Here is a 26,264-nt window from a genome sequence, read left to right on the forward strand (position 1 = left end):
CAGCACCTATCCCGATACTAACTTTTAACGCTTGTTTATATTTTAGAAACTTTTCAAAGTAAACCAGTTTAGTTTTATTGCTGTTTCCTATTAATACCCTAACGCTTGAGTAAGACAAGAAATCACAGAGCATGAAGGCACAGTGGCTACTGGATCCTAATGACCTTGAAAAAAGGTCAGGAAAATGTGCTCAGTAGACCTGAAACAGTGGAAACCCTGGGTCTTTTGGAACCATAGTGGCACTTTCAAGGATGGGGTCATGTGACTCTTGTGTAACCAACACTCAGTCTTTCAACCTCCTAAGCAAGCAAGCCAGGAGAACCTCTCTGCATTCTCTTTGGTTGACTCTCTGTGGAAACTTGGGTCAAGTGACAGATGGGCACCTGTTAACAGCAGGTAAATAATTTTCCAATGGGCACAGCCTCTGTCCCTCAACAAAGACACAGCTGGGCTGAACCTGCCACGGCAAGGCAAACACAACCTGGCCAGATCGGATGGCAGCACAGATCCCCATTGCTCTATTACCCCTCATCAGAAACCATCCAGGCCCCAGGACCAAAGGAAACCAAGGTTTAACACAGCCTTTTTTTCCCCTCCCAACTTTTAGAATGATGCAACAGACACCAACCACCCATACTAAAGACATAGAGGTATATTCACAGCAGATCCATCTGTAGCATACAAATCACATCAGATGCCCCCTTTTAGAGCAGACATGTATGTAAGAGTATAGCCTTTCAGTGAGTTGGGGTTGGGGTATCACTATATCCTTATGGTTAAGGTACATATCTAAACCCAGGGGCAGATGTACAGTACAGAAACAAGAGGCAGTGAAAGCTGCAGAGGGTGGCTCCCTGTGTAGGGACCAATGCAGCCGGTGGAAGCATGGCATCACACCTACACAACCGACCTTCTGGACAGTTCCAGAATCATTCTTGACAGGAGCCATCTGGGGACTGGGGCAGGCTAGCTCACTTCTGAGACCTGCAAGCTCTTGAAACTTATGATTTCTTTCTGTCCTCTCCAGTGTCTGTCTACACGAAGACTATTTTTCAGCTGTCAGGTTTCTTTTGCTTTCTGTGAAGGAGAAGGCGAAGAACATAATAATCTCCCTTTGCTATTAGCTCTTGGCAAGTAACTGGAATGCACAGAGAGAAATGGTCACTGCTAAATTTAGCCTGTTGTCTTTTCCCTTATTAAAGGCCTTACACCATTTCTCCATGAGACAGGCCTAAAATCTATGAGCTCGGATGCCTAACTTGAAGGTTCTGCTTCTAAGGGTAGGTTCTACCTCTGCCATAATGTCAGCAATCACATAATAGCTCTGATCGTCAGCTTCCACAAAGACGGTCCCCTTGAAAACTTTATACCATCAAGCAGAATTTTTCAAGCGAAATTATGAGCAATCGCCACCAAATCAAACAGTGCGATGCCCCTGAGCAAGCTGAGTCGCAGCCCCATTCACCACTTTTACATCAACAGACTCCGGGATGGACATACATCACCCACATCATGTAAATGTCCTTCCTGAAATAATGAGTAAAACAGCCACTGCAACAATTCTTGTACAAGCACAACCAAGCACGGGACTTAGGAGGGTTTTACTGAATTTCCTATTGCATAGTAGGAAAGCTGCATCTTAAGGGACCCTGTTCTGGAAGGGTCTCAGACATTCACAAAGCTAGACAGGTGAGTCTCTAAACCCTTCCAAATTAAGAGTCTAAATTCTAGAAAATGCACAGTCAGTCGGGAGCAACAGTTTCCACCAGAGTGTACCAGGCTCTTCACTATACATAATAGCACAGATCAGCCAATGGCCCACATTCTCTTATTATCATGGTTCTCTGCCCGTTGGGGCCTGGGTCTGAACTCTTATCATTCTTGCATTCTGTGACAGAGCACATTTTAAATTGATATTGTTACCACACCACAGCTGCCCTTTCACAATGTCCCTACTGCTTAATAACTGTCAAGCTTGCACTAAAATTGATCAGAAACAGGGGGCCTCTCCTCTTAACATCCCCTCCCTGTATAACCTCTCACCGACTCCTGGGCCTCCTTGAGGAAGCAGGATCTGCATTGATTTCTATCTGATTGCAGGAGAGCTTGCCCTGCCTTTCCCCAGTTACTTAAGCCGGCAGGCGTCTCACTGCGTCCTTAGAGAGCAAGGCTTTGCTCCGGCAGAGAATGTCTAGACAGTATTCATGACCCATCTGTCTGGCAAGGCCCAGCGGATGGCAAACTCTATTAGAACTGAGACCATTTTTCCTCCTCCTCTTCCTCCTCCTCCTCCTCCTCCTCCTCCTCCTCCTCCTCCTCCTCCTCCTCCCATGCCTTGCTCCCTTTGCAAAGCAAGAATCTGACACTGAAAATTACTATCATTGTTGCAATTCTCAAAATAGCACCACCAGACTTTCATTAACATCTACACTAGACTACTAAATATTTAAAGAAGTGGATAAATTTCATCTGAAGTAGGACAGCCCTGTACACATGAAAGCAGCAACAGAATCAAAATGTAAATCTAAGAGGTTGTTTTTATCTGAGCAAATTTAGCATCACAGCAGGAGGAACCGAAACCCATCCACATTAAACTTGACCTCCCATTCGCCCTCTACCTTGGTCTATTTGAAAAGGCAGAATCACTTATTCAAGACTCTGTAAGTTTTTAATTGACCTGAAAACTGTCTTGGAGAAACAAAGGCTGCTAACAAAAGGGGGCGGGGAGGGAGCCTCAGAGGCCAGTGTCTCCACCCCTCAAGGCCCACCCCCCACAGCGAGCAGCCAGGTGGAAGTTTGTTGCCCACTGCAACCTGCTGTAACTGGATTCAGCAGGGTTCTTCAGTCAGCCCCGAGACCCACACACCCTAGCCCAACCCCTTGCTTAAAATGCATTCTTGGGTCACAGTTGTACACATCTGTAATTTTTTTCCCCATAGATTCATTTTTCTTAATTTGAAAGAGAGGACGGTGATCCTGTTAACGAATACCCACTGCTCTCACAGAACACCCTGACTTACAGAACAGCCTCTGCTAGTGGCATTGACCAAAGTAGTCCACAGTTAAGCAGGAAGCATGCAGGAACTTCACAGCCCCCTTGGTAACCATACTTAGATACAACAGAACAAACCAGAAGCCCCTGACCTGTGTGTTCCACAGCTGGGCTCCATTCCCCCACTGAAAAATGAAAAGAGACATAATAATCAGGTGAGTTCCAGACAGAGATTAGGGTCCAAGACTGAAAGCACCTGCTTGGTGAGGTAGGCTTTATGTGATAGCAATGGTTGAACTAGAGTTGGCCTAACAGGCTGTCTCATCTTTATAGCTTGGCTTCTAATAAGGGTCACATAGCAATACATGGATAGCCAGAATCCAGGACAGGTCAGTATACCAATGGTTCCTGACATGCTGGGGTAACTTTTCATATTTTTATTTGGAAGTCCAGTGTGAAGCCAAGATAATAAAAATCTACGTATTAATTAAACTTTATTATATAAATAGTTGTTCTTGGAGCCCTCATTTCTGCAGCCCTTCAGGATAGTAGACTATTTAATCTCTGCCCTGTAAATCCTACAGATCTTTAAGAACTGATTAGTAAATCCCTATCTTAGTTTGTTTTTTTTAATACCACCAAGAGGGAAAAAAAATGCAGGCAAAAAATAAAAACACAGCTGAATTCAATCTCCCAGCTGAAGCAGTGGGTCCTAGTTATAGGACCAAAGCCAATTATCTAATCTCTCCAAGCATGGCATCCCTATGAATGCCTTCTAGGATTGCTTTGAGAGATACAAATGAGATGATGTGTGCAAACATCTGGCCCTCAGCAAATGGAAGCTTCCTTGCCACTTCACTCCACTCCCAGGAAGCTGCAGACCTTCAGAGAGCGGGGATTTGTTGAGAATTTGCCATGTGCTAGGTTCTACTCTGATTGTTCTGCACTATTTCATTAGCTCATCAAAACTTCCTTCTGGGTGAGATACCAATATTATAATCCTCATGTCATAGAGGGTAGAGTCAAGGTCCAAGAAACTCGTCAGCTATTTTAAAGCCATGGTCAATTATAACTCTACAGTTGGAACTCAAGAGCCTAATGTTCTATGTTAAAGTACATCCTGGGCCTTAAGCCATTGTTTAAAATGACTAGTATACCGTGCCTATAGGAACAGGTTTTCTTTAAGTAGTACCAAGAAACCTGTGGTGCAAGAAACACTGGCAGAAGAGATCTGCTTGGTAGGACCATCATGAAACTGACACTACACACTCACACACATATATGCACATTTACACAGACACTATTGCTCATCCACCCACTCATGCACACACACACAGACTCCCACATTCACAAAGTTCATGCACCACATACATATACCTACTACAGAGACTTGCATAGACAGATAATACATACCATGGACACACACACGGTTCTTTATGACCCAGTGAGAAACAGTTCACTTTTTTTTCTGGGCATAAAATAGCCCTGTGTATATAACCATTTACATATTAAAATAACAAAGATTTGTCCCTTAAGGGCTGCCTGATTGAAGAGTATTCTCCCATTATAAAACACAAATTCTACCATATTGTGAATCCTAAAGAAAAAAAAAAACTTTCACCAGAGCAGGCTTACACTTTGGTAAGTTTGGTATCCATGGTACCCAAATACACATTTAAGGATAGATAACTTGGCAAGGCTAAAGCTTATATCATCTTTGCTTTGTCTTATTATGTAATTTTCCAAGATAGTATGGATATCTTCGATCCCCAGTCCACTAGCTGTAACCTGTGAACAAGAGCATTTTCCTCCTCTGATTAGACTTAAATTTTCTAAAATGACGCATATGCTGACCCAGCAAATCTTGACAGGTCTGTGCCCTTTACACCATACGTGCCATGGATCGTGCTAGCTGAAACTAGGGCTCTGGCAGAAACCGTGTGGGCTTGGCACCCTGAAGGCATATACTAGCATATTGTAGTAGCATCGAAAAGGTATTTTCTAAGCATCTAATATGTACAGTTAATGCTCTGGGAGAAGCATCAAACATACAAAGTGGCAAGCATAGCTCCTGCCTTGTGAGAATGTAATATCCTTCAAGAATTAAACCTGTGCCTGTATTCACAGGTGCTACCTTAAGAGGGCACACGATACCATAGGCCTCCAAGTAGGGTGATGTGGTTCTGGTTTCGGGGTAGGGTCAGAAAAAGAGTGGCCCAAACATACTAAGTCAGACAAGAGAAACACAAGGGCTGGTCTAGGAGTGAGGAAGAAATGAGCACTGGGTGCCAGATGCACAGAGCTGTGGATCTTGTAAAGAGGCCTTACAAGCACTTGTAACCCTCAGTCTTTGCTGTAGAAAAGGACAAGGGAGTGGCCATAACCCCATGTCATGGTCTAGAGAAGCCTAGGCCATGTGTGAGATAGTCAAGATTGACAACTGGAAAACAGAGCCTGTGATCCCAAGAACAGAGAGCCTTAAAGAGGGCCTGGGTACCTATCAACTGTGGAGAGAAGATGGTCCAAAAAAGAAAAAAATAGAAAAAACTGTCTACCAGATTTGGCAATGAGCAGGTGGTTCCAGCAGAAGCAACTGTGAAAGAGCAGTGGTCACAGGGCCCGCAATCCAGGAAGTGAGTAGCAGCTGGGAGACTAGAGCTGAGTAATGAAAATGGAAAACGGGTCTGACTTGGAAACTGGAAAGACACACAGAGATGCTGGAAGCCCATGAAGGGCAGAGGCAGGGCTGAGCTCACCCACAATGAGGTGCCATGGGCCTCTGGGGAGGATCTGGACAGTTGATTCAGTACAGGGTCTGCAGGGTAGGCTCAGTGAAGGAAGGCAGTGAGCTCAAATGAGCAGTCCATATTAAAATACAAATTATGGAAATGTGAATTTGCATGGAAGGAGGGTGGAGCATTGCAAGGAGATCTGGGGGCGGGCTCCTGAAATGGAGCAGAAAGGGCTGCTACAAAAGCTGAATTTGTGCGTCCAACTGTTTCAACTCTTCCATCTGTAACAACAAAAACACCATTGGCTATAACTGAAGAACACCAGAGAAATGGCTCATGTTTAAATCAATTCATCCTGGGGGGGCACATACCTCAGGGCAATTGATTATATTGTTGATAGGCACTTCTCTTTATAGATAATTCACAGGGGAAAGAACAGGACTAGTTTATGGCTGTTCTGCATCCAGTGACAGCGCACAAAGACAACCAGACACAACGAGCCTGCTGATGGAAGACTACTGACCCCTACAAAGTACTTTTACACTCGCACACAACACTCACAACTGACTCTCTCCAGATAGTGCCGTCGACCTACCAGAAAAACAGGAATGGCAAGGAATGGATGAGCATGGTCACCAATACCGTGGAGGAACAGAAAATTCTGTGAAGCAAACAATGCAGAACTGGGTGCCCAGTCTATTAGGACAATTAATGATATGGAAAACTATTTTTTAATGCTTACTGCAATAATTATAGAAAAAAACATAGGTCTAGCATCTGTAAGCCCAAGTCATGGGTAGGTTTTCTCTAGGGTCCAAAGTTCTCCTCAACAAAGACACCTGAATGGATGATCGGTTCTGCTTGCTGCCTGAAGACAGCAGGGTACTTTGGGAGAACACTGAGGGAGGTGAGAGAGCTGGTTCGGGAAGGAGCGCAGTTGGCTCAGACTACATCTTACTTCATCATTACTCCAACCGGCCTGGGAGTTGAGAGGGTTCTTTCACGAAAAAGTTTTTGAAATTAAAACTCTGGCTTAATTGAGAACTTCTGTTTGGCTTTGGTCCATTTGATTGTGAGTGTCAGTTTTATGAGGCCACCTATAGGGAAAGCAGCAGCTTCCGCCTCTGATGAGGACAGAGAGCTGCTGTGTTCCCTGCTTTTCTCCGAATCAGATCCTTCCGGTTAATTGGAAATTCCACTGGAGCTGAAAGTGAGAAGTCCTTCCTGTTGGTGGCTGGCACATTTCACCTCTGGGCTTCCTCGGGAAGTCGGGGAGTGGCACGGGTCCCTCAGTAGTGATTGCTTAAGCCTGAGTATGGGTGGCCGTTTCAAGCTGTATAGACTATAGTGTCTAGGGGGCCACAAGAGCTCAATTCTCCCTCACTGGGCTGCCATGACAGTACAGTGCAACAGGAAACCTAGCTGGGCAGGAACCCTGAGGCAGCACGTGGCTGGTTTGCTGGGGAGGGCAACACAAGCTCACTCCGGGCTCAGGGGCAGAGCAGACCCGATGCGGAAGACGTGGCGCCACTTACTGGCTCCTCTCTGTCCCCAGCCCGTTTCCAACTCTGTCTCCCACAACCTTGCTGGGTCAGGCTGCCTTGTTCCTGTCCAGGATGGCACCACCCTCACTGCTGCTCCATGTCCCTGCTGGTTGAAGCGCCAAGCGTCTCCTTCCCTAATCATTCAGGATGCCTCCTTCCCGAAGCCATGATTACTAGTGAGAGACCAAAAGATACCCAGGCAAGATCCTTAAGTCTATGTAGAGTAGGCGCGGTATAGCAGTAAGTTCCCTGAGGGGAGAGCTACCTCGCTGCGTTCTTTCCCCACCCACTAGAGATACAGTTGCTAGGAAACTGGACCCTCCCCCTAGGGAGGGACACCTGGTCATTAATAGTCTGGGAACCTTCCTATAGACAATCGATTCAAAATGTAGCACCTTGACCAATAGATGCTTGCCAGGCAGGAATTGCCCCTGCCTTGGGCATGCTGGGATGGACCAGAATCTATAAATTCTGCCCCACTAACCTGGGCACGGGGCACTCAGCTCCCACCGCTTCAGCGGTGGGGCTGTGTAGGCCCGAGCTGCAGCTTGTAATTAACAATAAAAAGACCCTCATGTGTTTTGCAACAGAGTCGATTCCTGGAGATCTTTTGGGGACTCGAGAACTGGGTATAACATTAGTACAAGCAAAATGATTCTGTCCTCACTTGTAAAGCACACACTGCTGGAAGCAATCACCTGTTGCTTCCGACATTCATTTGTAGTTCTCTGAGTTTTCCCTGTCACTCTCAGCACTGCAACAGCAGCATCTGTTTCCTTCATTCTGCCATGATGATTAGTACAATGGCCAGAGAAGGCACTGAATAACCTCATCTGTATACTCACTGCTCAGGAGTACAACAACATTTTGATAAAAGAGTGAAGGAAAGACATGAGAAAACCATGAGTTCAGTCTGTCAGCATATTCTCTCTTCCACCGAAAGATACATCTATAAAAACTCTCCCTTGAGATAATCGATGCCAGTATAGCCTTCTGTGTCTATACGCTATAGTTTCACAGCAAAATAAACCAGCCTCAGTCAATGAGTATCTGGCCACAGTTATCTAAGTAGAGAAAGGAGCAGGTGAAACCATACGCCCCTAAACCAAAACATTTTCTCAAGGAAAAAGCTACTTAGAGGTGGTGTAAAAGCTGCTGTTCAAATGGCTGACTATGGGCAACAGTGGGGTTTTCTTTCTAACCTTACTTCATGCTAAACATTTTCAAATGAGAAACAGATAGATATCTGAGACATTCGAACAGTGGTGCATACCTGAAGCCAAGAGCAAAGGCAAACATAACAACAACAACAAAAAAATCATTGATTTGGTTCATCCACATATCAAGAAGGTCCCACTTTGCTTCACTCTAAGCCTCAAATATCATAACATTCAGTATTTTCTTTAAGAGACCAAAGTAGGTCAAATAAGCAAACTGTTTCTAAATAGGATCAAGAATAAGTGCTACAAGGTTTGTTGTAACATGCACACGCACGAGTGCACGCGAGCACGCGCGCGCACACACACACACACACACACACAGAAGACAAGAATTCCCATAATACTTGAGTTTCTTCAAGATTGGTAGGGAGGTGAAATTTATTTATGGTATCAGAACTCTTCAGAAGGCACACTGTCCATCTTCTGTGGAAATGCACCTAGAAAACCCAAGGAAAGGTTTGCGCCACCCACTGAAACTCACCAACAGAGAGTCTCTAGGACACCATGCACATCTGTACGTAGGAGTCAACTCTTGTTTGCTTCACGTTCTCTTTGGGAGAGATGGGGCAGGGGTGCACATATTCTTTCTATATTAGATTGGCCTCTCAGGTTGACTGGAAAAATAAGCACAGAAGCAGCTACAGCTGCTCCAGAAACCCCTAATCACAAAGAATAGACCAGCAACAAGGTCGTGGGGAACATTCATTACAGGACAAATGCCAGCCCCCCCCCCTGGTGCCTCAGGGAGGCAGCATACAGGAAGTCCCCAGGCAGGACACAGGCACCTTCAGCTGGCACAGTCCCTAGGGAATCTTTCCAAGGAGACAGTGAGTTCTGGAGATGCACTCATTCTTGGACACCTAGACATGTATTACGGATGATGTGTGATGACAATCAAGACAAATTGTATAAATCTGTGGAGACTCAGCTTCCCAAGGGATGCCCAGGCAGTATGTGAGGAAGAAGAGGAGGAACAGGGAGAGGAGGAGGAGAGAAGGAGGGGAAAGGAGTGTGGAGATGACCATGCAATTATGTAGCTCACACTGTCCGTATCTTCCATTAAACTCATGTGTAATCTTATATGGCAGAAATTGTGCCCATTTCATAGATACCAAAATCCAAGTCATATAGGAATTCAGTCACTCCATCATGCAAAAGCAACCTGCCTAAGTGCTAAGAAAGTCCTAGGACCAGGATCCTAATCCATCAGACTAGCTCGGAACAAGTTCATATTCACCAAACACTTATGCCTTGGAGGGTTCAAAATGACTTTCTTGGATTATCTGTTTCCCCATAGTGTACACAATAGCCATTCTTGTACCCTGATTACACAGATGCTCTGGAGCACTGATAAAAACATCCTAATGACTGCTAAGAAAGCTGTCATGAAATGGGACCCCATTCCAGCAGTCTAGTTTGAAACAAGTAAATATTCAAAGCATATTTAACCAGGCCTGGTGATACAGGCCTGAAAACCCAGCTACTTTGGGAGGCTGGGGCTGAAAGATTCAAGATTGCAAGTTTAACACCTACCTGAACTACAGAGTTAAAGGCCTGCATAGGAAGTTTAGTAGCAAGACTGTGCCTCAAAACAAAAGAGAACTGGTATGTAGCTCAGTGGTGTAGTATTTGCCTGGAATGTGTAAGATCATAGGTTCAGTTTCCAGTACAGAAGAGAAGGAAAGAAAAACCCACATTTTATTGTTTAGAGAATACTGAACAATAATACTTCTCTGTGTTCATGGAAACGGCAGAGAAGAGGGGTCCTTGCTCTTGGTCTTCTGGCATGCTGCCTGCTTGTCTTCAGGAAGAATTCCCCAATCCAAGTCCCAACCCCTCTTTCCTTCTACCACCCTCCTCCATGTGTCCTCTTCCCTCTGCCAGACCACAAATGTATCAGAATATCCATAAGCAGAAAGGGAGAGACCACAGACTGAACAACTCCAGCCAGCCAGCCAGCCAGCCAGCCAGCCAGCCAGCCAGCCAGCCGCATTATACAAACACTACCACACAAACATAATCTAAGGAAGGCAGGAAATCTGTGCTAAGGAAGCGCAGAGCCAGTCCTAACCTTTGAGAAGTGTCTTCTCAGCATATAAAGACAGAACTTGAAAAATAGTCAGGATATTGAAATTTAGGGGCTGGAGAGGTGGCTCAGCGGTCAAGATCATGAACAAGCATGCAGCCCTGATTTTGTATTCCCACATAAAAGCCAGACATGACTGTTTACATCTGTAACCCCAGCGCTGTGGTCAGAGGTGGAGATAAGTAGAGCTCGGGGGCTCACTCACCGGCCAATACAGCCAACATGACAAGCTCAAGGTTCAGACACTGTGTTAAAAAAAAACAAAGAGTTGGAGAAGCTATTGAAGAAAGCATTTAATATCAGCCTCTGGCCTTCCACGTGTGCCCGTATGGAAAAGTGTACCCACTCACACATGGGCAAGCACACGAACAAATAACCAATATGTTTTAAAATTAAAATAAAGTTCAAAATGATAGAACAACCAAAAAAATCTTAGAAAACATACATTGAGGCTCCTGAATTTGGCAAGCACAAATAGCAGGCTTTAAAACTCTCCAAGCATCGTTCTTTTTATATTAGGCCTATACACAGTTTTTTCCCTAAAGTAGCATAATAGTAGGGATAGAGACAAATGTATACACAGTTTTTGTTTTCTTAAACCATCTCCAAATTTACAGTAATCACATTTTTGCAGTCTTATTTCCACATACAATTTTAATTTAAAAAAGACTTGTTTTATGTGCATGACTGTTTTGTCTGTATGTATGTAGACTATGTACATGCCTGGTGTTCGTGGAAGTCAGAAGAGGACATCAGAATCCCTGAAACTGCAGTTAAAGATGAGTGTGAGCTGCCATGGGTGCTGAGAATTGAACCAGGGTCCTCTGCAAGGGCAGAAAATGCTCTAAACCTCTGTGCCATCTCCCCAGCTTCCCAGAGTTAATTTTTGCTAACCATAATGGCCTCAATATTCTATCAGCACTGGTATGAAGAGGGTAGAAATGGATCCTGAAACGATCGGAGGAGCTTCATGAAGAGGCTTGTATATCTCAGCTTCATGGCACCATCATAAATACTTTAGTACAACCCAACCTAAAAGAAGGAAAGGTTTATTTCAGCTCAGTTTTCAGAGGTTTAAATCCAGGGGCAACTGGCTCCATTTCCTTAGGGGCTGTACCAAGGCAGACATCATATTGGAAAGCAAACTGTGGAACCAAAGTGCTCACATCATGGCTGCAAGAAACCCTGAGGAGTGGTCATGCGAGCTCACATCTATAATATAGACACTTAGGATCCTGCGGCAGAAGGACTTTTGTGAGTTTGAGGCCAGCCTGGGCTACATAGCAGAAATTTGTCTCAAAACAATTACAATAAAAGAAGCCAAGAAAAGAGATGAGGGACTAGGGTCCCAACATCTCCTTAAGAAAGGCAGAATACCCCTAATAAGGCTCCAAGTCAGCAAGGCTTACCACCTCACAGAGTACTGTGGCCTGGAGACCAAGCCTCTAATGTCAAACCTGGGCCTGGGGGAGTGCTAATTGAACACAGCAAGAACAGCACGGCAACCTTTCTCTCTAGGTAGGCAGACAGGAAAAGATTCTTACCCTCAACCCACTTCACTTGGTTCATGGAAAAACAGAAAATAAGCCACTTCTAGCAGAATTCACATACTTTATTTCCATTTGGTATTTAATAGCAAAACATACAACCAGAATCTGTAGAAATCTCATCTAGTTATCTCCATTTTTGTGGATAATTATGGATCTGTCTTCATTTAAAATTATTTCTGAACTCATACATTCAAAAAGGTCTCTAGAGCTGTGCCAAGAGCACAAATGTATGGTTTCTTGGAATCAACTGGGGCTTCTCAGATCAACAACAAAGACCCACTACAAGCCACCATGCCAGCAGCCAGCACAAGAACAGACAGAGTTCTCCGTCTTATACACGCCATCTTCCATCCTAGAAGAAAACCTTGGTGAAAATGCACAGCTCTGTCCTTAACCAGAATACATGACGTCTCCACCTCCCATCTGCTTCAAAACACTATCAGACAGAATGCCACAAGGATGAGCCAGAGGGACTTACAGTTGAAGATGCCTGGAGGCGGATGCTCAGTCACCAGGGGACAGTTTTCTTCGTCACTGTTGTCCCCACAGTCATTCTGTTGGTTACAGACCAGTGAACCAAGATACAAGCATTTACCGCTGGTGCAGGTGAATTTGCACTCTGAAAAAGCACAATATAAGCAGTCAGTGCTTGCTCCGCGTTTGTCCGTTGTCACCCCCCCCCCCCCCCGTGTGCGTGCCATGCGGATTTGAGGACCGAGGGCCCCAGGAAACTGGACTCAGAAGGGCCATCTCGGGGAGGCTGGTCCTGCTACGCAAATGCACCACACTACCTTCGAATGAGTACCACAGTTGCCCTCTCCCTTCCATCCCTGGCCCTACAAGGGTTTCCATGCTTCAGAGCAGCCTTGACAGTTTCCCATGCCCCACATTCCAACAACAGAGGCTCGTCCAACTCGACTCAAGGTGGATCAAAAATTTCGCTTCCAACTCAAAATGTTTCGTGGCAAAGCGTTCAAACCATTCGAGCATGTATTCCTCTCATGCCTACGAAAAAGTTTTAATAGCAGCATATATACTGTAAAATGTATATTTTATAAGACAGGAGAAAACACGGTGCTCTGCTACCTAAGAGGCATGGGTGTGAAGCACAAGAACAAAGCCTTATGAAATAGTATGGTGCTCACACCTAAATTCTGACTGGTTATACTGAACACAAAAATCCCTCACTGTACAAATCCATATTTGAAAATGGAATTCACTGAAATGGGTCCTTAATATAAAATTTCTAACTTAAACAATTTTAAGAAATTAAGGGTGAGAGATTTTTACAACAAAATATAATCAGTTGTATAAACACCCATGTATATCATCTCGGACTCTTAAATACCCACAGAAATTAAGAGGAGTCACACAGGGCAGACATCTAATAGAAGGAGCTCCAGAAAGAATCACAGGTTCCCAGTGATGGCAGCTGCCACAGCTACCTGAGCTGCCAAGGCCTTGTCCCTGTCGCCTATCAGAGCAGTAGACCTGGATCAAGTGTCGAGTCATTTCAACTCCAAGTTTCCATTAAAATAAAATCCCAGATATAAGACTGTGCAGAGTCCAGCAATGTCTTCCCGGCTCTGCTAACCATGAGTAGGATTGCACTAGTTAAGACTATCTGAGAAGATAGCTGCCATCTGAGAGAAACTATTACCTGTCACGAAGAATAGCAGTTAAGTCAAAGAATGCTAGTGAGCCTCTACGAGAGGGGCATTGGAATTCTTCCATTTGTTCACAATCTGAGAGGATATAAGGAAAAGCACTCAGGCCCCAACTGTGTGTAAAATAACAGGAGAACGGGGTCCAAGTGCATTCCACAAGCTCTGAGCTGGGCCCACCACCTAAGTTAGAAACTGTGCTGAATGGGATCAGGTTGCACAGTACAGATGTGGCTAGAGCTGAACTCTATCATCCCATACGGTGGAAAGATTAAAATCCAGATGTTTGAAATCTCATTTATGAAGTGACAGTTTTTAACTTGATGGGGAGAAAAAAAAAAGGAATGTCAAGGAAAGAATTTATCTTCCTTTCCAAAAGAAATATTGGACTTCAGACGAATGCCAAGCATGAAGAGAACATTAGCCAAAAACAAGAGCTCTCAGAGTTACTGAAATGGTTAGACACTAACTGAAGAGTCTACCACTGCTACAGTTTAAGAGGATTTAAAGCTAGACAACCATCTTCAAGTTCATGTGGAACCTTAAAGAAGCAATAGAATATAACTACGTGAGGTTGATTCGTTCCTTCCTATAACCAGTAACTCAATGTTTTGTGCCCATTTTGTAGACAGAGACATGGTGACAAGAAGCCAACAATCTAGACAGGGCCAGGCATGGTAGTACACCTATACTCTAAGCCCTAGGGAGACTGGGGCACAGGGTTTTGAATCTGAGGCTAGTCTTGGCTACATAATTGGATTCTGTCTCAAAAAAAGTAAATAAAAAGAAAAGAGGAAGGGAAAAACTAATTTCCATTAAAAAAAAATTACAGCATGGATCCTCCAGAAATGTAAAGAGTGGGGGCTGGAGAGATAGCTCACTGAGTAAGATGACTGCTGTGCTTGCTGCAAAGTATGACGACCTGAGTTTGGATCCCAGCATCCATGCAAAAAACTAGGCATGGAAACATGTAGCTGAAATACCAGCAAGGGGAAGGCAGAGAGTGGAGCATCCCAAACAGCCTAGCCAGTCAGCAAGCTTCAGGTTGAGTGAGTGTCTATCCCAAAATAATTAATAATGATGATGACAATAATGTGGAAGGCTCAGGGAAGACACCCAATGCAGACCTCTGGCCTCCACACACCCAAGCACATGTACATGCACACCGGCACACATGAGAGGGAATGCTCATGACTGCACGTGCAAAAACCCCCAAATAGACCAAATAAAAATGGGAACTGATTCTTCTTCTAACTCCAAGGGTGCACATTTTCTTCTTCGCATCCTTTGCTGGCCTAGTCAGTCTGTAACAGGCACTCAGCGAATAACAGATTTGTTCAATAACTGACTGATCTGACCTGAGCCGCATGAGAAAACCTCATGCGGGACATCCTGTTTGTTTGGCTGCTGGCAGAGCCGCCTCAGAGAGCATGCCAGGCCTCCCACCAACACTATCCCAGCCTCCAAAGCTCCACAGCCATTCCCTTCGGCCTCTCCACCAAGCTTTCTCCGCCTCAAGATCTGCTTTCTCAAAGTTTGGGACTCGCCTATGATAAGCACATCCATCCGTACAAACTGTCGAGACAGCTTGTGTCCTTAAGCAGGCCTTAGCAGTGCCGTGGGAGGGCCGGTGCTACGATTTGCCTAGCAAGCTCTTCCTCATTAGATAACGATATCAACCCAGTAAGTTTCAAATTCATATAATCCCCAACTTCTCAGCAGCAAGTCTTTAGTCAAACATCAAACTAAGGGTCCATCACACGACCACTCAAAGCTGGGCGTGGTGCTACACACCTGTAACACTCAGGGAGGCAGAGGCAGGCAGATCTTGATGAGTTCGAGGACAGCCTAGTCTACAAAGCGAGTCCAGGACAGCCAAGGCTACACAGAGAAAGCCTGTCACAAAAATAATAAAGCAAAAACAAAAACAAAAAAACCACAGTCACTTCAATCAAAACGAACTGAATAAACTTAGATAATAAATTCATTAAATAGAATAGATGCATTTATTAGTTCTTCATGTGGTGGAGGAAAATACTTTAGAAATATACTATAAAGCAGTTGAGCATTAAACTTCAGTGGAAATGCTGGGGTGAAATTTCAGAGCAGAGAAAAGCCTCTGTTGAGGCTGGCAAGCCTGTTGTTGATAGAGGCCGGCACCCAACATGATTCAAAGGTCTCCTATGGAGGCCGTCCCCAATATACTTTCCTACCCCAAACCTCACATAGTCTGATCCTCTAACATGTAGGGTACCGTGATACATTAAAATGCATTAAAAACCCTAACAGAAGACTCTCATCTCAACTGCACACTGGAATGACCTAAGCATCTTTCAAAACTAATGATACCTGGGTACCAGCCCAGGCCACGGCTCTTACTGGCTTAAAGTGTAGCCTAAACAGCAGGTGTTTCTAGAGTTTCTTTAAGCAGTTCTGATGGAGAGCTAAGACTACCCCAAGAAGGAGACAACTCATTTACATGGCACCCTCTCTTTGGCTAAGATATCTTACTAAGATATTTAGTGGTTTTGCTAATTTATTAAACAATTTTTAAATTTAAGTATACAAGTACTTAGGTCATTCTTGGATACACTGTATCCAAGCTTTTCTGTCAGTGGGGTATTTCAGGAATTTAGTAACCATAGCACTGTGGGATCCATACTGCTGAAGTACAGGAAACAATGCATTTTGATTCCCAGACTACACTCTCACACACCAGAAGTAGGAATTACTTTCAAAGGAGTAAAATTCAAACCACAGAAAGACGATACACAAAATATTTTCATTTCTCATTTTGCCTATTCTTTCTGGGCCTTGTTGAGTATTCCTACCAATTTAGACTTTAGAGGAACAAATGATTATTAAATTAGAAACATTTGGATAACAAAGTCACAGCAATTTCATATGTAGCATGCAAATGAAGAACTCAGCAACCAGTGTTAAAATCATTTACGACATTTAAATAACACCTCTATTTTAAAAGAAAAAGAACTTTTCAAGTGAAGAAAACAGCATTTCTTTATGCCATAATTCTCTTTGATTTCTTTTTTAAAAAAATTGCTATGATGGGAGCTTGCAAGATGGCTCAGTGGATAAAGGAACCTGAGGCCAAGCTGATGACCTAAGTTCAATTCCTAGAACCCACATGGTAGAGAGAGAGAGAGAGAGAGAGAGAGAGAGAGAGAGAAAAGGCCAACTCCTACAGTTGTTCTGACTTTCGCACCCTGCCATTGCATTCATGCACACAGACTAACAACAACATAAAACAATAATAATAATAATAATTTAAATGACTATAATTGATGCAGTAATAGAATTCTTTCCAAATTTGGGTTCCTTTCTACATCTCTATAAAAAAAAAACTTTGATGAATTCTTTTCAGAGTCTTAGAATCTCTTAGAAATTCATAGTTTAACACTGACAGGAACTTGGAGACACACTGGGCTATCCAAAGTTGAAGAACAAATTTCAATTAAATTGAGAAAATAATAGCTTTTTTGTTGTTTTCCTGAATGTCATCTTATTTTTTTAAATTCTTTATTGATTACACTTTATTCACTTTGTAGTGAATGTCATTTTAATTATACATAAACTAGTATTAACCATTCAGGACGTACCATGTAGGAGAAGAGAAAAGAAAAGAGCAATTAAGAAAAGTTTTTCTAATATTTTATCAACTTTGAGAAAACAAGGAGTTTAGATCCCGACATTAGAACAGAAACAGAGTATCTTAGTGTTTATGTGAACTCCAAAATACTGCAAAAATAGCTATATTTTAACAATAGGACCCTAGGCCCCAGGAATCTATGAATCTGAGCATTCTAAACCCAAATGCAGACTGGTGGAACAAAACTGCTTTGCGAGACTAAATTTAATCCATTTGGTAGAGTCAACATTCTAGTAGTTAAAAGGCAACAAAAAGTTGTTCTTGCTTTTTCTTCCACTCTTTTAAACTCTAGTTTTCACAGATGGATTCTCAATCACAAAATAAGGACCTATATACGGCATTAGCTCTCAGCTGTAAAATCAGCCCTTTGCGTGAGTTGGCAGAGCAATCTATGCAAGCTATTTCTGCTAAAATTCCTGCAGCAACACTGACTCATTTAGTTCACACATTTGCCATTCACAAACTTGCAGGCAGTGATTCTGGCTCCGCCATTCTGACATCAAGGCCTGTAACTTGTAAGTAACAGGGACCTCCTCAGTGCACTCACACTGGGAGGGACAAAGAGACCAAACACCCGCGAGTAGAGTGCAAAAATGAAATAGGTTCCTTGGCTGGCAAGACAGTTCAATGGGTTGAGGCACTTGCTTGCCACACCTGATGCCTTTAATTTAAGAGCCAGTACCTAGGCAGAAGGAAAAAAAAAAAACTATTTCAGAAAGTTGTGTTCTACCCCCAACACACAAGCCCAAATTTTAATAATTTAAATTTTTTAATATTTAAAAATTTAAAATAACTAATAAGTTGCTAAAATTCAAAATGAATGATTTATCATAATAACCAATGCACACTTACAGTTCTTCCTACAGAAATCCAAATACCTTATGGACTTTTATATAACTCTATATATTCTATAACTCTATATATTCTATAACTCCGCCTATTCTCCTGTAAGGTCAACATTTTCCCATAATAAAAATAAAGTCCAACAGATACAGCAAGTGTGAATACAAGACAAACAAGCCAAGAAATGCAGGGCACAGGAAGATAATGGCCTTTAAATCACCAGGCACCCCAGAACATGGCCATGAGCCCTTGCCCACCCCTAGCAATAAGCATTCCAATTAGTCAGAAGCAGGCAACTTTTCTACTTCGACTGCTTCAGCGGATCTGCCCCTCTCCTTATTAAGAGAGGTGTTGTACAAGAACACTGAGATGATCTTAAACACTAATTTAATCAGAGAAGGCTTCCTATGTCAGCCCTCAGTGAGGACGGAGTGTTGGAGTCATTGCTACGAAGGAGGCCAAAACAGCAGTGTCCCCTATCCCTATCCCTGCCCCACCCCCGCTGCCCCAGTGATGACTTAGCTGAATTTGAAGATAAAGCTAGAAGAATCTTGAGCATGACAAAGTTATCCATCCCTAGGACGTTTTAACTGCCAGCTCCCTGTAACATGTAAAGAGCAAAGATGATCAAGCACACACACACAAAACCCCCACATGGCACTCTTGCTGAGAAACACAGGTGACTCCAAATATGCAGTGTTCAATCAACACTCACCTCTCTAGAAACATGAAAAAAAAAAAATAACCTGGTCCCTCACACCTCTGCAACCCTGCTTGGCGCTCACACTCTCTGCCAGCATGCCACACCCAGGCACAGGCACCCCCAGTGACCCTGTCCCCACACAAAGACAAAATTCGAAGGGGAGAGTCTAATTCCCCTCGTGCTTGTGTAAAAGTTTAAGCTGCCCTGCAAACATTTAAGAAAGTTCTATCTTAGGTAGCACTGCTGAACCCACGGTGGCCCTCAGAAAGATGACTAGAATACTCTGAGAGAATGTTTGCCCGTGAGGTCAGACTAGCAACAAAGCCTCACAGAAGAGAAAAACCATTCTAAAAGAAAAAAAAAAAATCTCAAACTATTTTACAATACGGACAATCACTCCCATTGTAATATTGAAAAGATTATCTTAAGGTGTCTGAAAATACAAAAAGGTAAGTGAAAAACTCACAATGTGCTATCCCTAAAAGGCCAAAAGTCTCAGGGTTTAGATGCAACTCCCCTTCAGCAGGGGGGGAAAAACAAACAAACCCATACACACCCCCAGCTTTCCTCCAAACACCACCAGTCTTTATGTCTCAAAAGTTCATTTGACCTCAACACAACACAGGAAACTTCCCACATTTCAAACTAGCGAATGAATAAAATTGTTTCTGAGGTTCTGTGCTCAGGCAAAGTGAGGGGTTCTTACTGAGTTCTCAGGCACAGGAGTATACACTTTCGAAAGCAGGTGGGTAATTAGGAGCTGGCTGCGCTGCGCTCTCAGTAATGAAAAGGTTCACCAGGATGTGCAGCACACACAAGAAAATGACCTAAGAGCCTGCGGCCTGCGTGAGAGCCTGAGTCAGAGCTGGCTTTGCAGGTTCTTGTGATTCCTATGCTCTTATAATTAGGAAAAACAAAATACCATTTTGGGGTGGGAGAATCATTGAGATTTTTTTTTTTTTTTTTAATTTTTAAATCCGTCAGGATAGTAATTTGGGGCTTGGCTCAGTGGGCAAATGTTCCTGCAGTCAAGCCTAACGGCCTGAGCTTGAGCCCCTGGATCCACAAGGTGGAAGAACCAACTCTAATGATTTGTCCTGATCTTCACATGAATACCGCAGCATGAAAATACCCACACACAAATAAACAGCACAATTTATATACTTTTTCCAAAGGTAATGACTTTAAAAGCAATAAAGAAGAATGTTATTTCTTAGAGTTTCTTAGTAGAAACTCTAGTCTATCTCACCCCACCTTTACAGGAGAAATGCCACTTAAGTTATACTTCCGTCAATAAAATAGATAAGGGCTGTCCCCATGGATGGAATAGGAGGACATGGGTCCTACTGGGCAGGGGCACTGGTTGAGTAGAGCCAAGAAGGAGCAGAGAGGTATGGAGCCTTTCAGATTCCCCTCTTGCTTTTACTCCGTCCAAGACAAGAGGCATTAGAAATGTTGAGTTCAAAGATGGCTACAATTTGACACTTATTTTTGTGGTAGTGTGTAGCACAGCGTACCTGTACCTGTATACCATGATATTTGCACACACAAGTGTGCAAATTACAGTAAGTTCAGATCTACAGATTTGTGCAAAGAAAAGCAATTAAGTAGCCAGCATTATCCTCAACACACACACGCACAAATCACAGTGTGGGGATCCTAGATTCCCCTTAATTGCATGCTTTCAAGATTTATTTGCCATGTGGGAAACAGAGCTCCTCAGGGAGGGACAGGCAACCACTACATGAGGAATTGTGAGTGTCATTAAGAGCCTTCAATCCATAGGTAAGCGGATGTGCTCGAGTGTAAGAACTAGGAACATTTAGCACCCATTCACGGAGATGAACCTTTTGAAACCCTCCCCTGTGGTTGTCTGCAAAGAAAAGAGTGTACACCATGAAGTAAAGTGAGAGCTCGGAGTTGCGCCGTGACAGGTGCCTTCTTATTTTCATTTTTTTAATGCATTTGAGGTATACGAGTCATGAGGAGGACCATAGTATCACTATACCCAAGTGATAGGATCGCTATACAAATGCATAGGTATTTACAGGAAAAAAAAAATCTGGGTTCCTAAGTGAGGCCCATACATTTCTCTCTGGCCAGCAACTATGATTCTCATGTACGCATGCTCTGCCCATCCAGTGCTGACGGCTCCGGGCAAGGAGCACATTCCAGGCACTAAAGGAAAGGCAGACGGAATGGTATCCCGAGACCCAGGAACCTGGCTTTTCTCCGGCTCTCACACGAAGTATTCAGTTTGCCCTCCAGTAAGACTCTCAACTTCCACATTTCTATTGGGAAAATGGGGCTCTAGGATCCAATCAGAAGTCTGGTGTTTGAATGAGAAATGCTCCCCAAAGACTCGTGATGGCACTGTTGGGGGAGGTCGCAGAACTTTTAGGACAGAGCCTTGCTGAGGGAAGTATGTCACTGGGGTGGGCTTTCAGAGTTCACGGCCTCACTCTACTCACAGTGCACCCACTCTGCTTCCTAGAAACAAGGGAGCCGTGAGCTCTCAGCCTCCTCTCCTGACACCTGCTGCAGTTTGGTATCCTCCAGGCCATTATGAAACCTCCCTCTGGAACTGTAAGATAAATTCTTCCTTCTGTAAGTTGCTTTTTGGTCACGGTATGTCGTGACAGTGACAGGAAAGTAACTGATACAAGTAGCCTTTAACGTTACCCCTGAATGTCCTAGGTACTGTACTTGGAGGTAATCAGGATGCTCAACAGAGGTGGAATATGGGCAGAAAAGAATGAGTTAGAGTTTACTGTGAAGTTTAACCTGAAATTGTCACCTTCCACTAAAAGTCTGAAAGCCATTTACTGAACGGTTGACTGGGTGATGATTGATTGATTGATTGATTGATTGATTGATTGATTGAAATCGGGTCTTGCTGACCTCAAACTAGTGACCTTCTTGCCTCCATCATTAGAATTCTGGGATTATAAATAAGGACTACCTTTCCTGGTTCGTTTGCACTCCAAGTCTTTTCAGACATTTCTTTTATTTTTGTGGCATGTGGGCTGACCTAGGAGTTCACATATGATAAGCATGCATTAGACAGTTAAGTTCTTAACAATCCATCATTTTATAAAATGTTAAGAAAAAAGCTTCAAAGAATTAAAACCAAACTTTATGCTTCTTTTAACTGCACTTAGTTCTGGACATTTTGACATACTATCTTTTCTTTATGTTTCTAATTTCTTATTCTCCCATAAACAAATTCCGCTTAGGCATCTGGCTCCCATCACTACTTCTTAATCAGCTTGCTAAGGTCACCAGCGCCCTTCATTTTAACCCAACTGTCCTCCAAAGTCTCACCTAGCAGATCACAGCTGGCCTAGACAACCCTCCCACTGCAGTGATGATGAGCTTCCTCCCACACTTGCCTCTGAACTGTGGAGGTCAGGGGTCATGACTTTCCTAGGCACTGCTACCCCTCAGTTTCTAGCAGTTTACATATATAGGACCTCTACACTGCCCTGAGAATCCAGATCTTCCAATTGGCCTGTTTAGCATCTTCATGAAGAAAATATACCCAGTTCGCTATGTTCAAAACCAAATAACTCATTCTCTCACCAAAATTTGCTCCGTTATGAACCTTCTTTACCACAGAAACTCCAACCCATATAATGATGTCATTGATGTGATGTTTAATTTGATTCTATCTTCCAAATACATCTGGAAACTGGGCTTGTTCCAGCCACCCTTGTCTAAACTGCTTCTCACTTTGACTCACTGTCCCTCTCCTCTACAGAGCTGATTTCAATGGTCTCTGTACCAGGACTTCCTCCAGTATCCTCCCAGTCTAGGTACAAAAAGGGAGCTAAAACGATGGGACCAAAATGGAAGCCAAGTCAGTTCTCTCCAACTTTCCAACAGTTTTCACATTCTTCGGAGGGGAAGTTCAAATGCTCACATTTCCTCCAACTTGACCTCTTCAGCAGCTCTCCGGCTCTCCTTTCTTCCCTCTTCCTCTCTTCGTGTGAGAGTACCAACATGCACACTCTTGTCCTAGGACATAGGCTTGCCTGCACTTGCTTTTCCTCTGCCTGGGGCACACCTTTCCAGTACACTGCTTTCTCATTTCCTCACTCCCCTCAGGCCTCACACAAATGTCCACAGTGAACACAACCCAGGCTTTTGCTCCTGTTGCCCTCGTTCCATGTTGTCTTTCTCCATTGCTCGCTCTTCTGTCTAACTTCACAGTTAAACCTATGCAAAATGTTCTGCCTGTCCATCTATTCTGTCTTGACAGTAGAACAGAAACAATATTAGGGCAGGGATTTTTGTTTGCCCAGTTTTACTGATAAATTTCCAGAAACTAGAACACGGTTTGTTATACGCAATAAACATCCAGTCAACCATTGCTAAATCGGTGTTGAAGTAAAAGCTGTAAAAAGGTCTTCATATTAACTACTAATGTGCCTTTGGGTGAAGAAATTTTTCTTTAACTGAGCAAATGTCTTCACTAAGAAAATATATATCTATTATAAATGAAAGAGGAAAAGGGGGAGACAGACAAAAGGAGGAAATAAAACAAACAAAAATATTAGCAAATCACAGAAGAATGTTAAGGTAAATAGCCAAATAGTTTTTTTTAACTGTATTCTTTATTTACAGAATCATTTCCTCCCTAGCCCACAATGTCATAAATATTTAGTCTTTTTCCCATCTGTCCCTTCCCAGTTAACCTGGCTTACTTCCTAAATCACAATGTTCCCTCTCACTGCAGCACTCGGGTGTCACCCAGAAAAAGCCCATTGTCTGGCTAGCATGCTGGACTGTTTACTCAGGAAACAGCCTGCAACTCCTTTCCTGGCAGCTTCTAGCACCCCAAGAACTGGGTGTTGATATTGAAAGTCTCCACCTGTCTCGCTTCCTATTTCAAGAGAAACAATCCGGCTGATCTCCTGGAACTAGACAGACTCAGAGCCAGGAAGTAAGATGGCTCTCCATCAATCTGTGGTGTTCGAGTATCTGAAATTCGGCTGGTTATTTTTATCTTTGAGGATTAAAAAATATATATATACCATTTTTTTTAACTTTAAGCCTCCCATAATGTCTGCTTAGTGTCCTTCATCTGTCACCCACCCTTTAGAAAATGTCCTCTCTTGAAAATGCCTACCTTCTGAGACATAATAGAAGCTGAATGGCCTCAACATGCCAACGTACCAGCTGTTAAATGCCAGAACTTCCTGACCAACCACACTGGGATTTTGAGATGGTATCTTATACTTTTCAAATGAATATACTTCAATATCCTCCTGAGAGAAGAGTGCTACTTGTCTCAAAACAAGGAAAGTTTATTGAAATGAACTGTTTCTTCATCTCTCAATTAAGGTTCCTGAGATTATAAAAGAATGGTCTCTTCTGGTGTCTGTAGCTAAGAAGAGGAACCCAATAAGAGGGTTCCGGTGAGTGGAAAGCTATAACCAGACGCTCTGTGGTGTGTCATACTTTAGGAGGCAAGAAAAGGAAGGCAGGAAACTCTACCCTTCTTAGTGTTAGCAGAAGATAGAATTTTTCGAAGATTCAAACCAACCCTGATTGTGGGTAGGGACTATGTGTCTTAGGGTTCCTATTGCTGTAATGAAACACCATAACTGAAAGCAACTTGGGGAAGAAAGAGTTTCTTTGGCTTGCATATACTGGATCACAATTTCCTGAGGGAAGCCAAGACAGAAACTCAAACTAGGAATGAACCTGGAGGCAGAATCTGTTGCAGAGGTCATGGAGGGGTGCTGCTTACTTGCTTGCTCTCCATGGCTAGCTCATCCTGCTTTCCTATAGAACCCAGGACAAGACCAGGGTGACACCACCCACAATGGGCTGGGTCCTCGCCCATCAATCACTAATTAAGAAAATTCTTACATGAGTGAGTTGCAGCTCAATCTTATGAAGCAATTTATGAATTGAGATCCTCTCTTCTCAAGCTATGACTATAGCTTGTGTCAAGTTGACATACAACTAGCCAGCACAGTACAGGACTCTCTTGTCTTATAGTTGAGTTCTATCCATAGACACCACTTTATTGAGATAAATTGTTTACTGCTGACAACATATTGTAGGCTAGAATCTCAAGCTTCACAAAAACAAAGTATATTTTGTCCTTAACATGTCCAATTAAGTATTTCCTAAGTCACAGTATCTACTTCCCCAATTATCAATGTTTCTGATAGACTTAAGAGATTCCAAGACATCTTAATTATTAATCAGAACGCTGACAAAATTACTTTCTAAAATAAACAAGCAAATTTTTTTGCTCAATTCTTACCCAGGGAAAATCCACCAGGAGCCTATTGATCTGTGTAGTGTGAACCCACAGCCCCCAGAGCCTCTGAATCCTGTTGCTCTGGGTCACTTCTCCCTATGTAGTTTTTTGTTTTTTTTTTTTTTTGTTTTTTTTTTTTTCCCCTGCTGAATCCCTGAACTCTTTAGTCTGGCCTTCATGGAATCTTGGTCTTCCCATCACAAGCCACATCAACATAAACCTTCACCTGCCCTGCCCTTCTGATCTCCAGGCCCAACTCTGACAAATATACCTCAAATATGAATTACCACAATGTCTCACACCAAAGACTGGTTCTGGTGTGACAGCTTGATTGAAGGCCAAGAGCATCAGTGACTGGATGTTGGAGAAACCCATGAAAAACTCATTTGTCCTCTCTCCATCCTGAATGTTCAAGAATGTTCAACTCCTTCTGTCTTATTTTGTCCTCAATGAAGACAGAAGTGACTGGCCATATCTATGCCCCTCCATGTTTTAGTTAGGGTCTTGTGTGTCTCAGGCTGGCTTTGAATGCTCTTTGATGCTGAAGATCTGATTCTCCTGCCTCTCCCTCCCAACATGCTGGGATTACAGCATACATATGTCACCATTCCCCGCTAATTCCCTTAAGCTGCCATTCACAATAATATGTTTCTGTTGCTCTGCTTTCGTTTTTCTCATCTTAGACCGCATGGAAGAAAATGCACAAATCAACAGAGTCTTACAGATACTTACAGACAGTGTATCTAGGAGGTTTTCTCAACATTATTCTTGTTAATAAGTTTATAAAATGTCAGTATATGTGATATGAGACAAATGTGTCATGGAGTCAGAGTTCTAAAACGCATTCTTTAGCCTTTCTTTATATTCAAGCATAATAAACTTTCTCTTTTTAAAATTCATTTAATTAGTTCTAAGTGTGTACGTATGAGTGTGTCTGTGAGGGAGAGAAGAAGAGAGCAAGAGAAAGAGGAGGAAGGAAGGAAGGA

The 26,264-nt window shown here is 43.1% G+C and overlaps 1 protein-coding gene across 9 annotated transcripts in view; it reads right to left on the bottom strand.

The window, feature by feature from the left end:
- The window catches only part of Ldlrad4 (low density lipoprotein receptor class A domain containing 4), a 334,264-nt gene that overhangs the window by 151,467 nt on the left and 156,533 nt on the right, over nucleotides 1-26,264 (bottom strand). For 7 of the 9 annotated variants that reach the window (XM_060377110.1, XM_060377112.1, XM_060377114.1 and 4 more), the window contains one exon: nucleotides 12,603-12,743. The exons of 1 other annotated variant lie outside the window; for it this stretch is intronic. In XM_060377110.1, the coding sequence (XP_060233093.1) occupies nucleotides 12,603-12,743 (141 nt within the window). Of the gene's footprint in view, nucleotides 1-12,602; nucleotides 12,744-26,264 lie in introns of those variants that run through there. One more of the 9 variants, XM_060377117.1, reaches the window with a different exon arrangement.

This window comes from Meriones unguiculatus, chromosome 2 (assembly GCF_030254825.1).
Source record: "Meriones unguiculatus strain TT.TT164.6M chromosome 2, Bangor_MerUng_6.1, whole genome shotgun sequence".
In the NCBI taxonomy this organism is placed as follows: Eukaryota; Metazoa; Chordata; class Mammalia; order Rodentia; family Muridae; genus Meriones; species Meriones unguiculatus.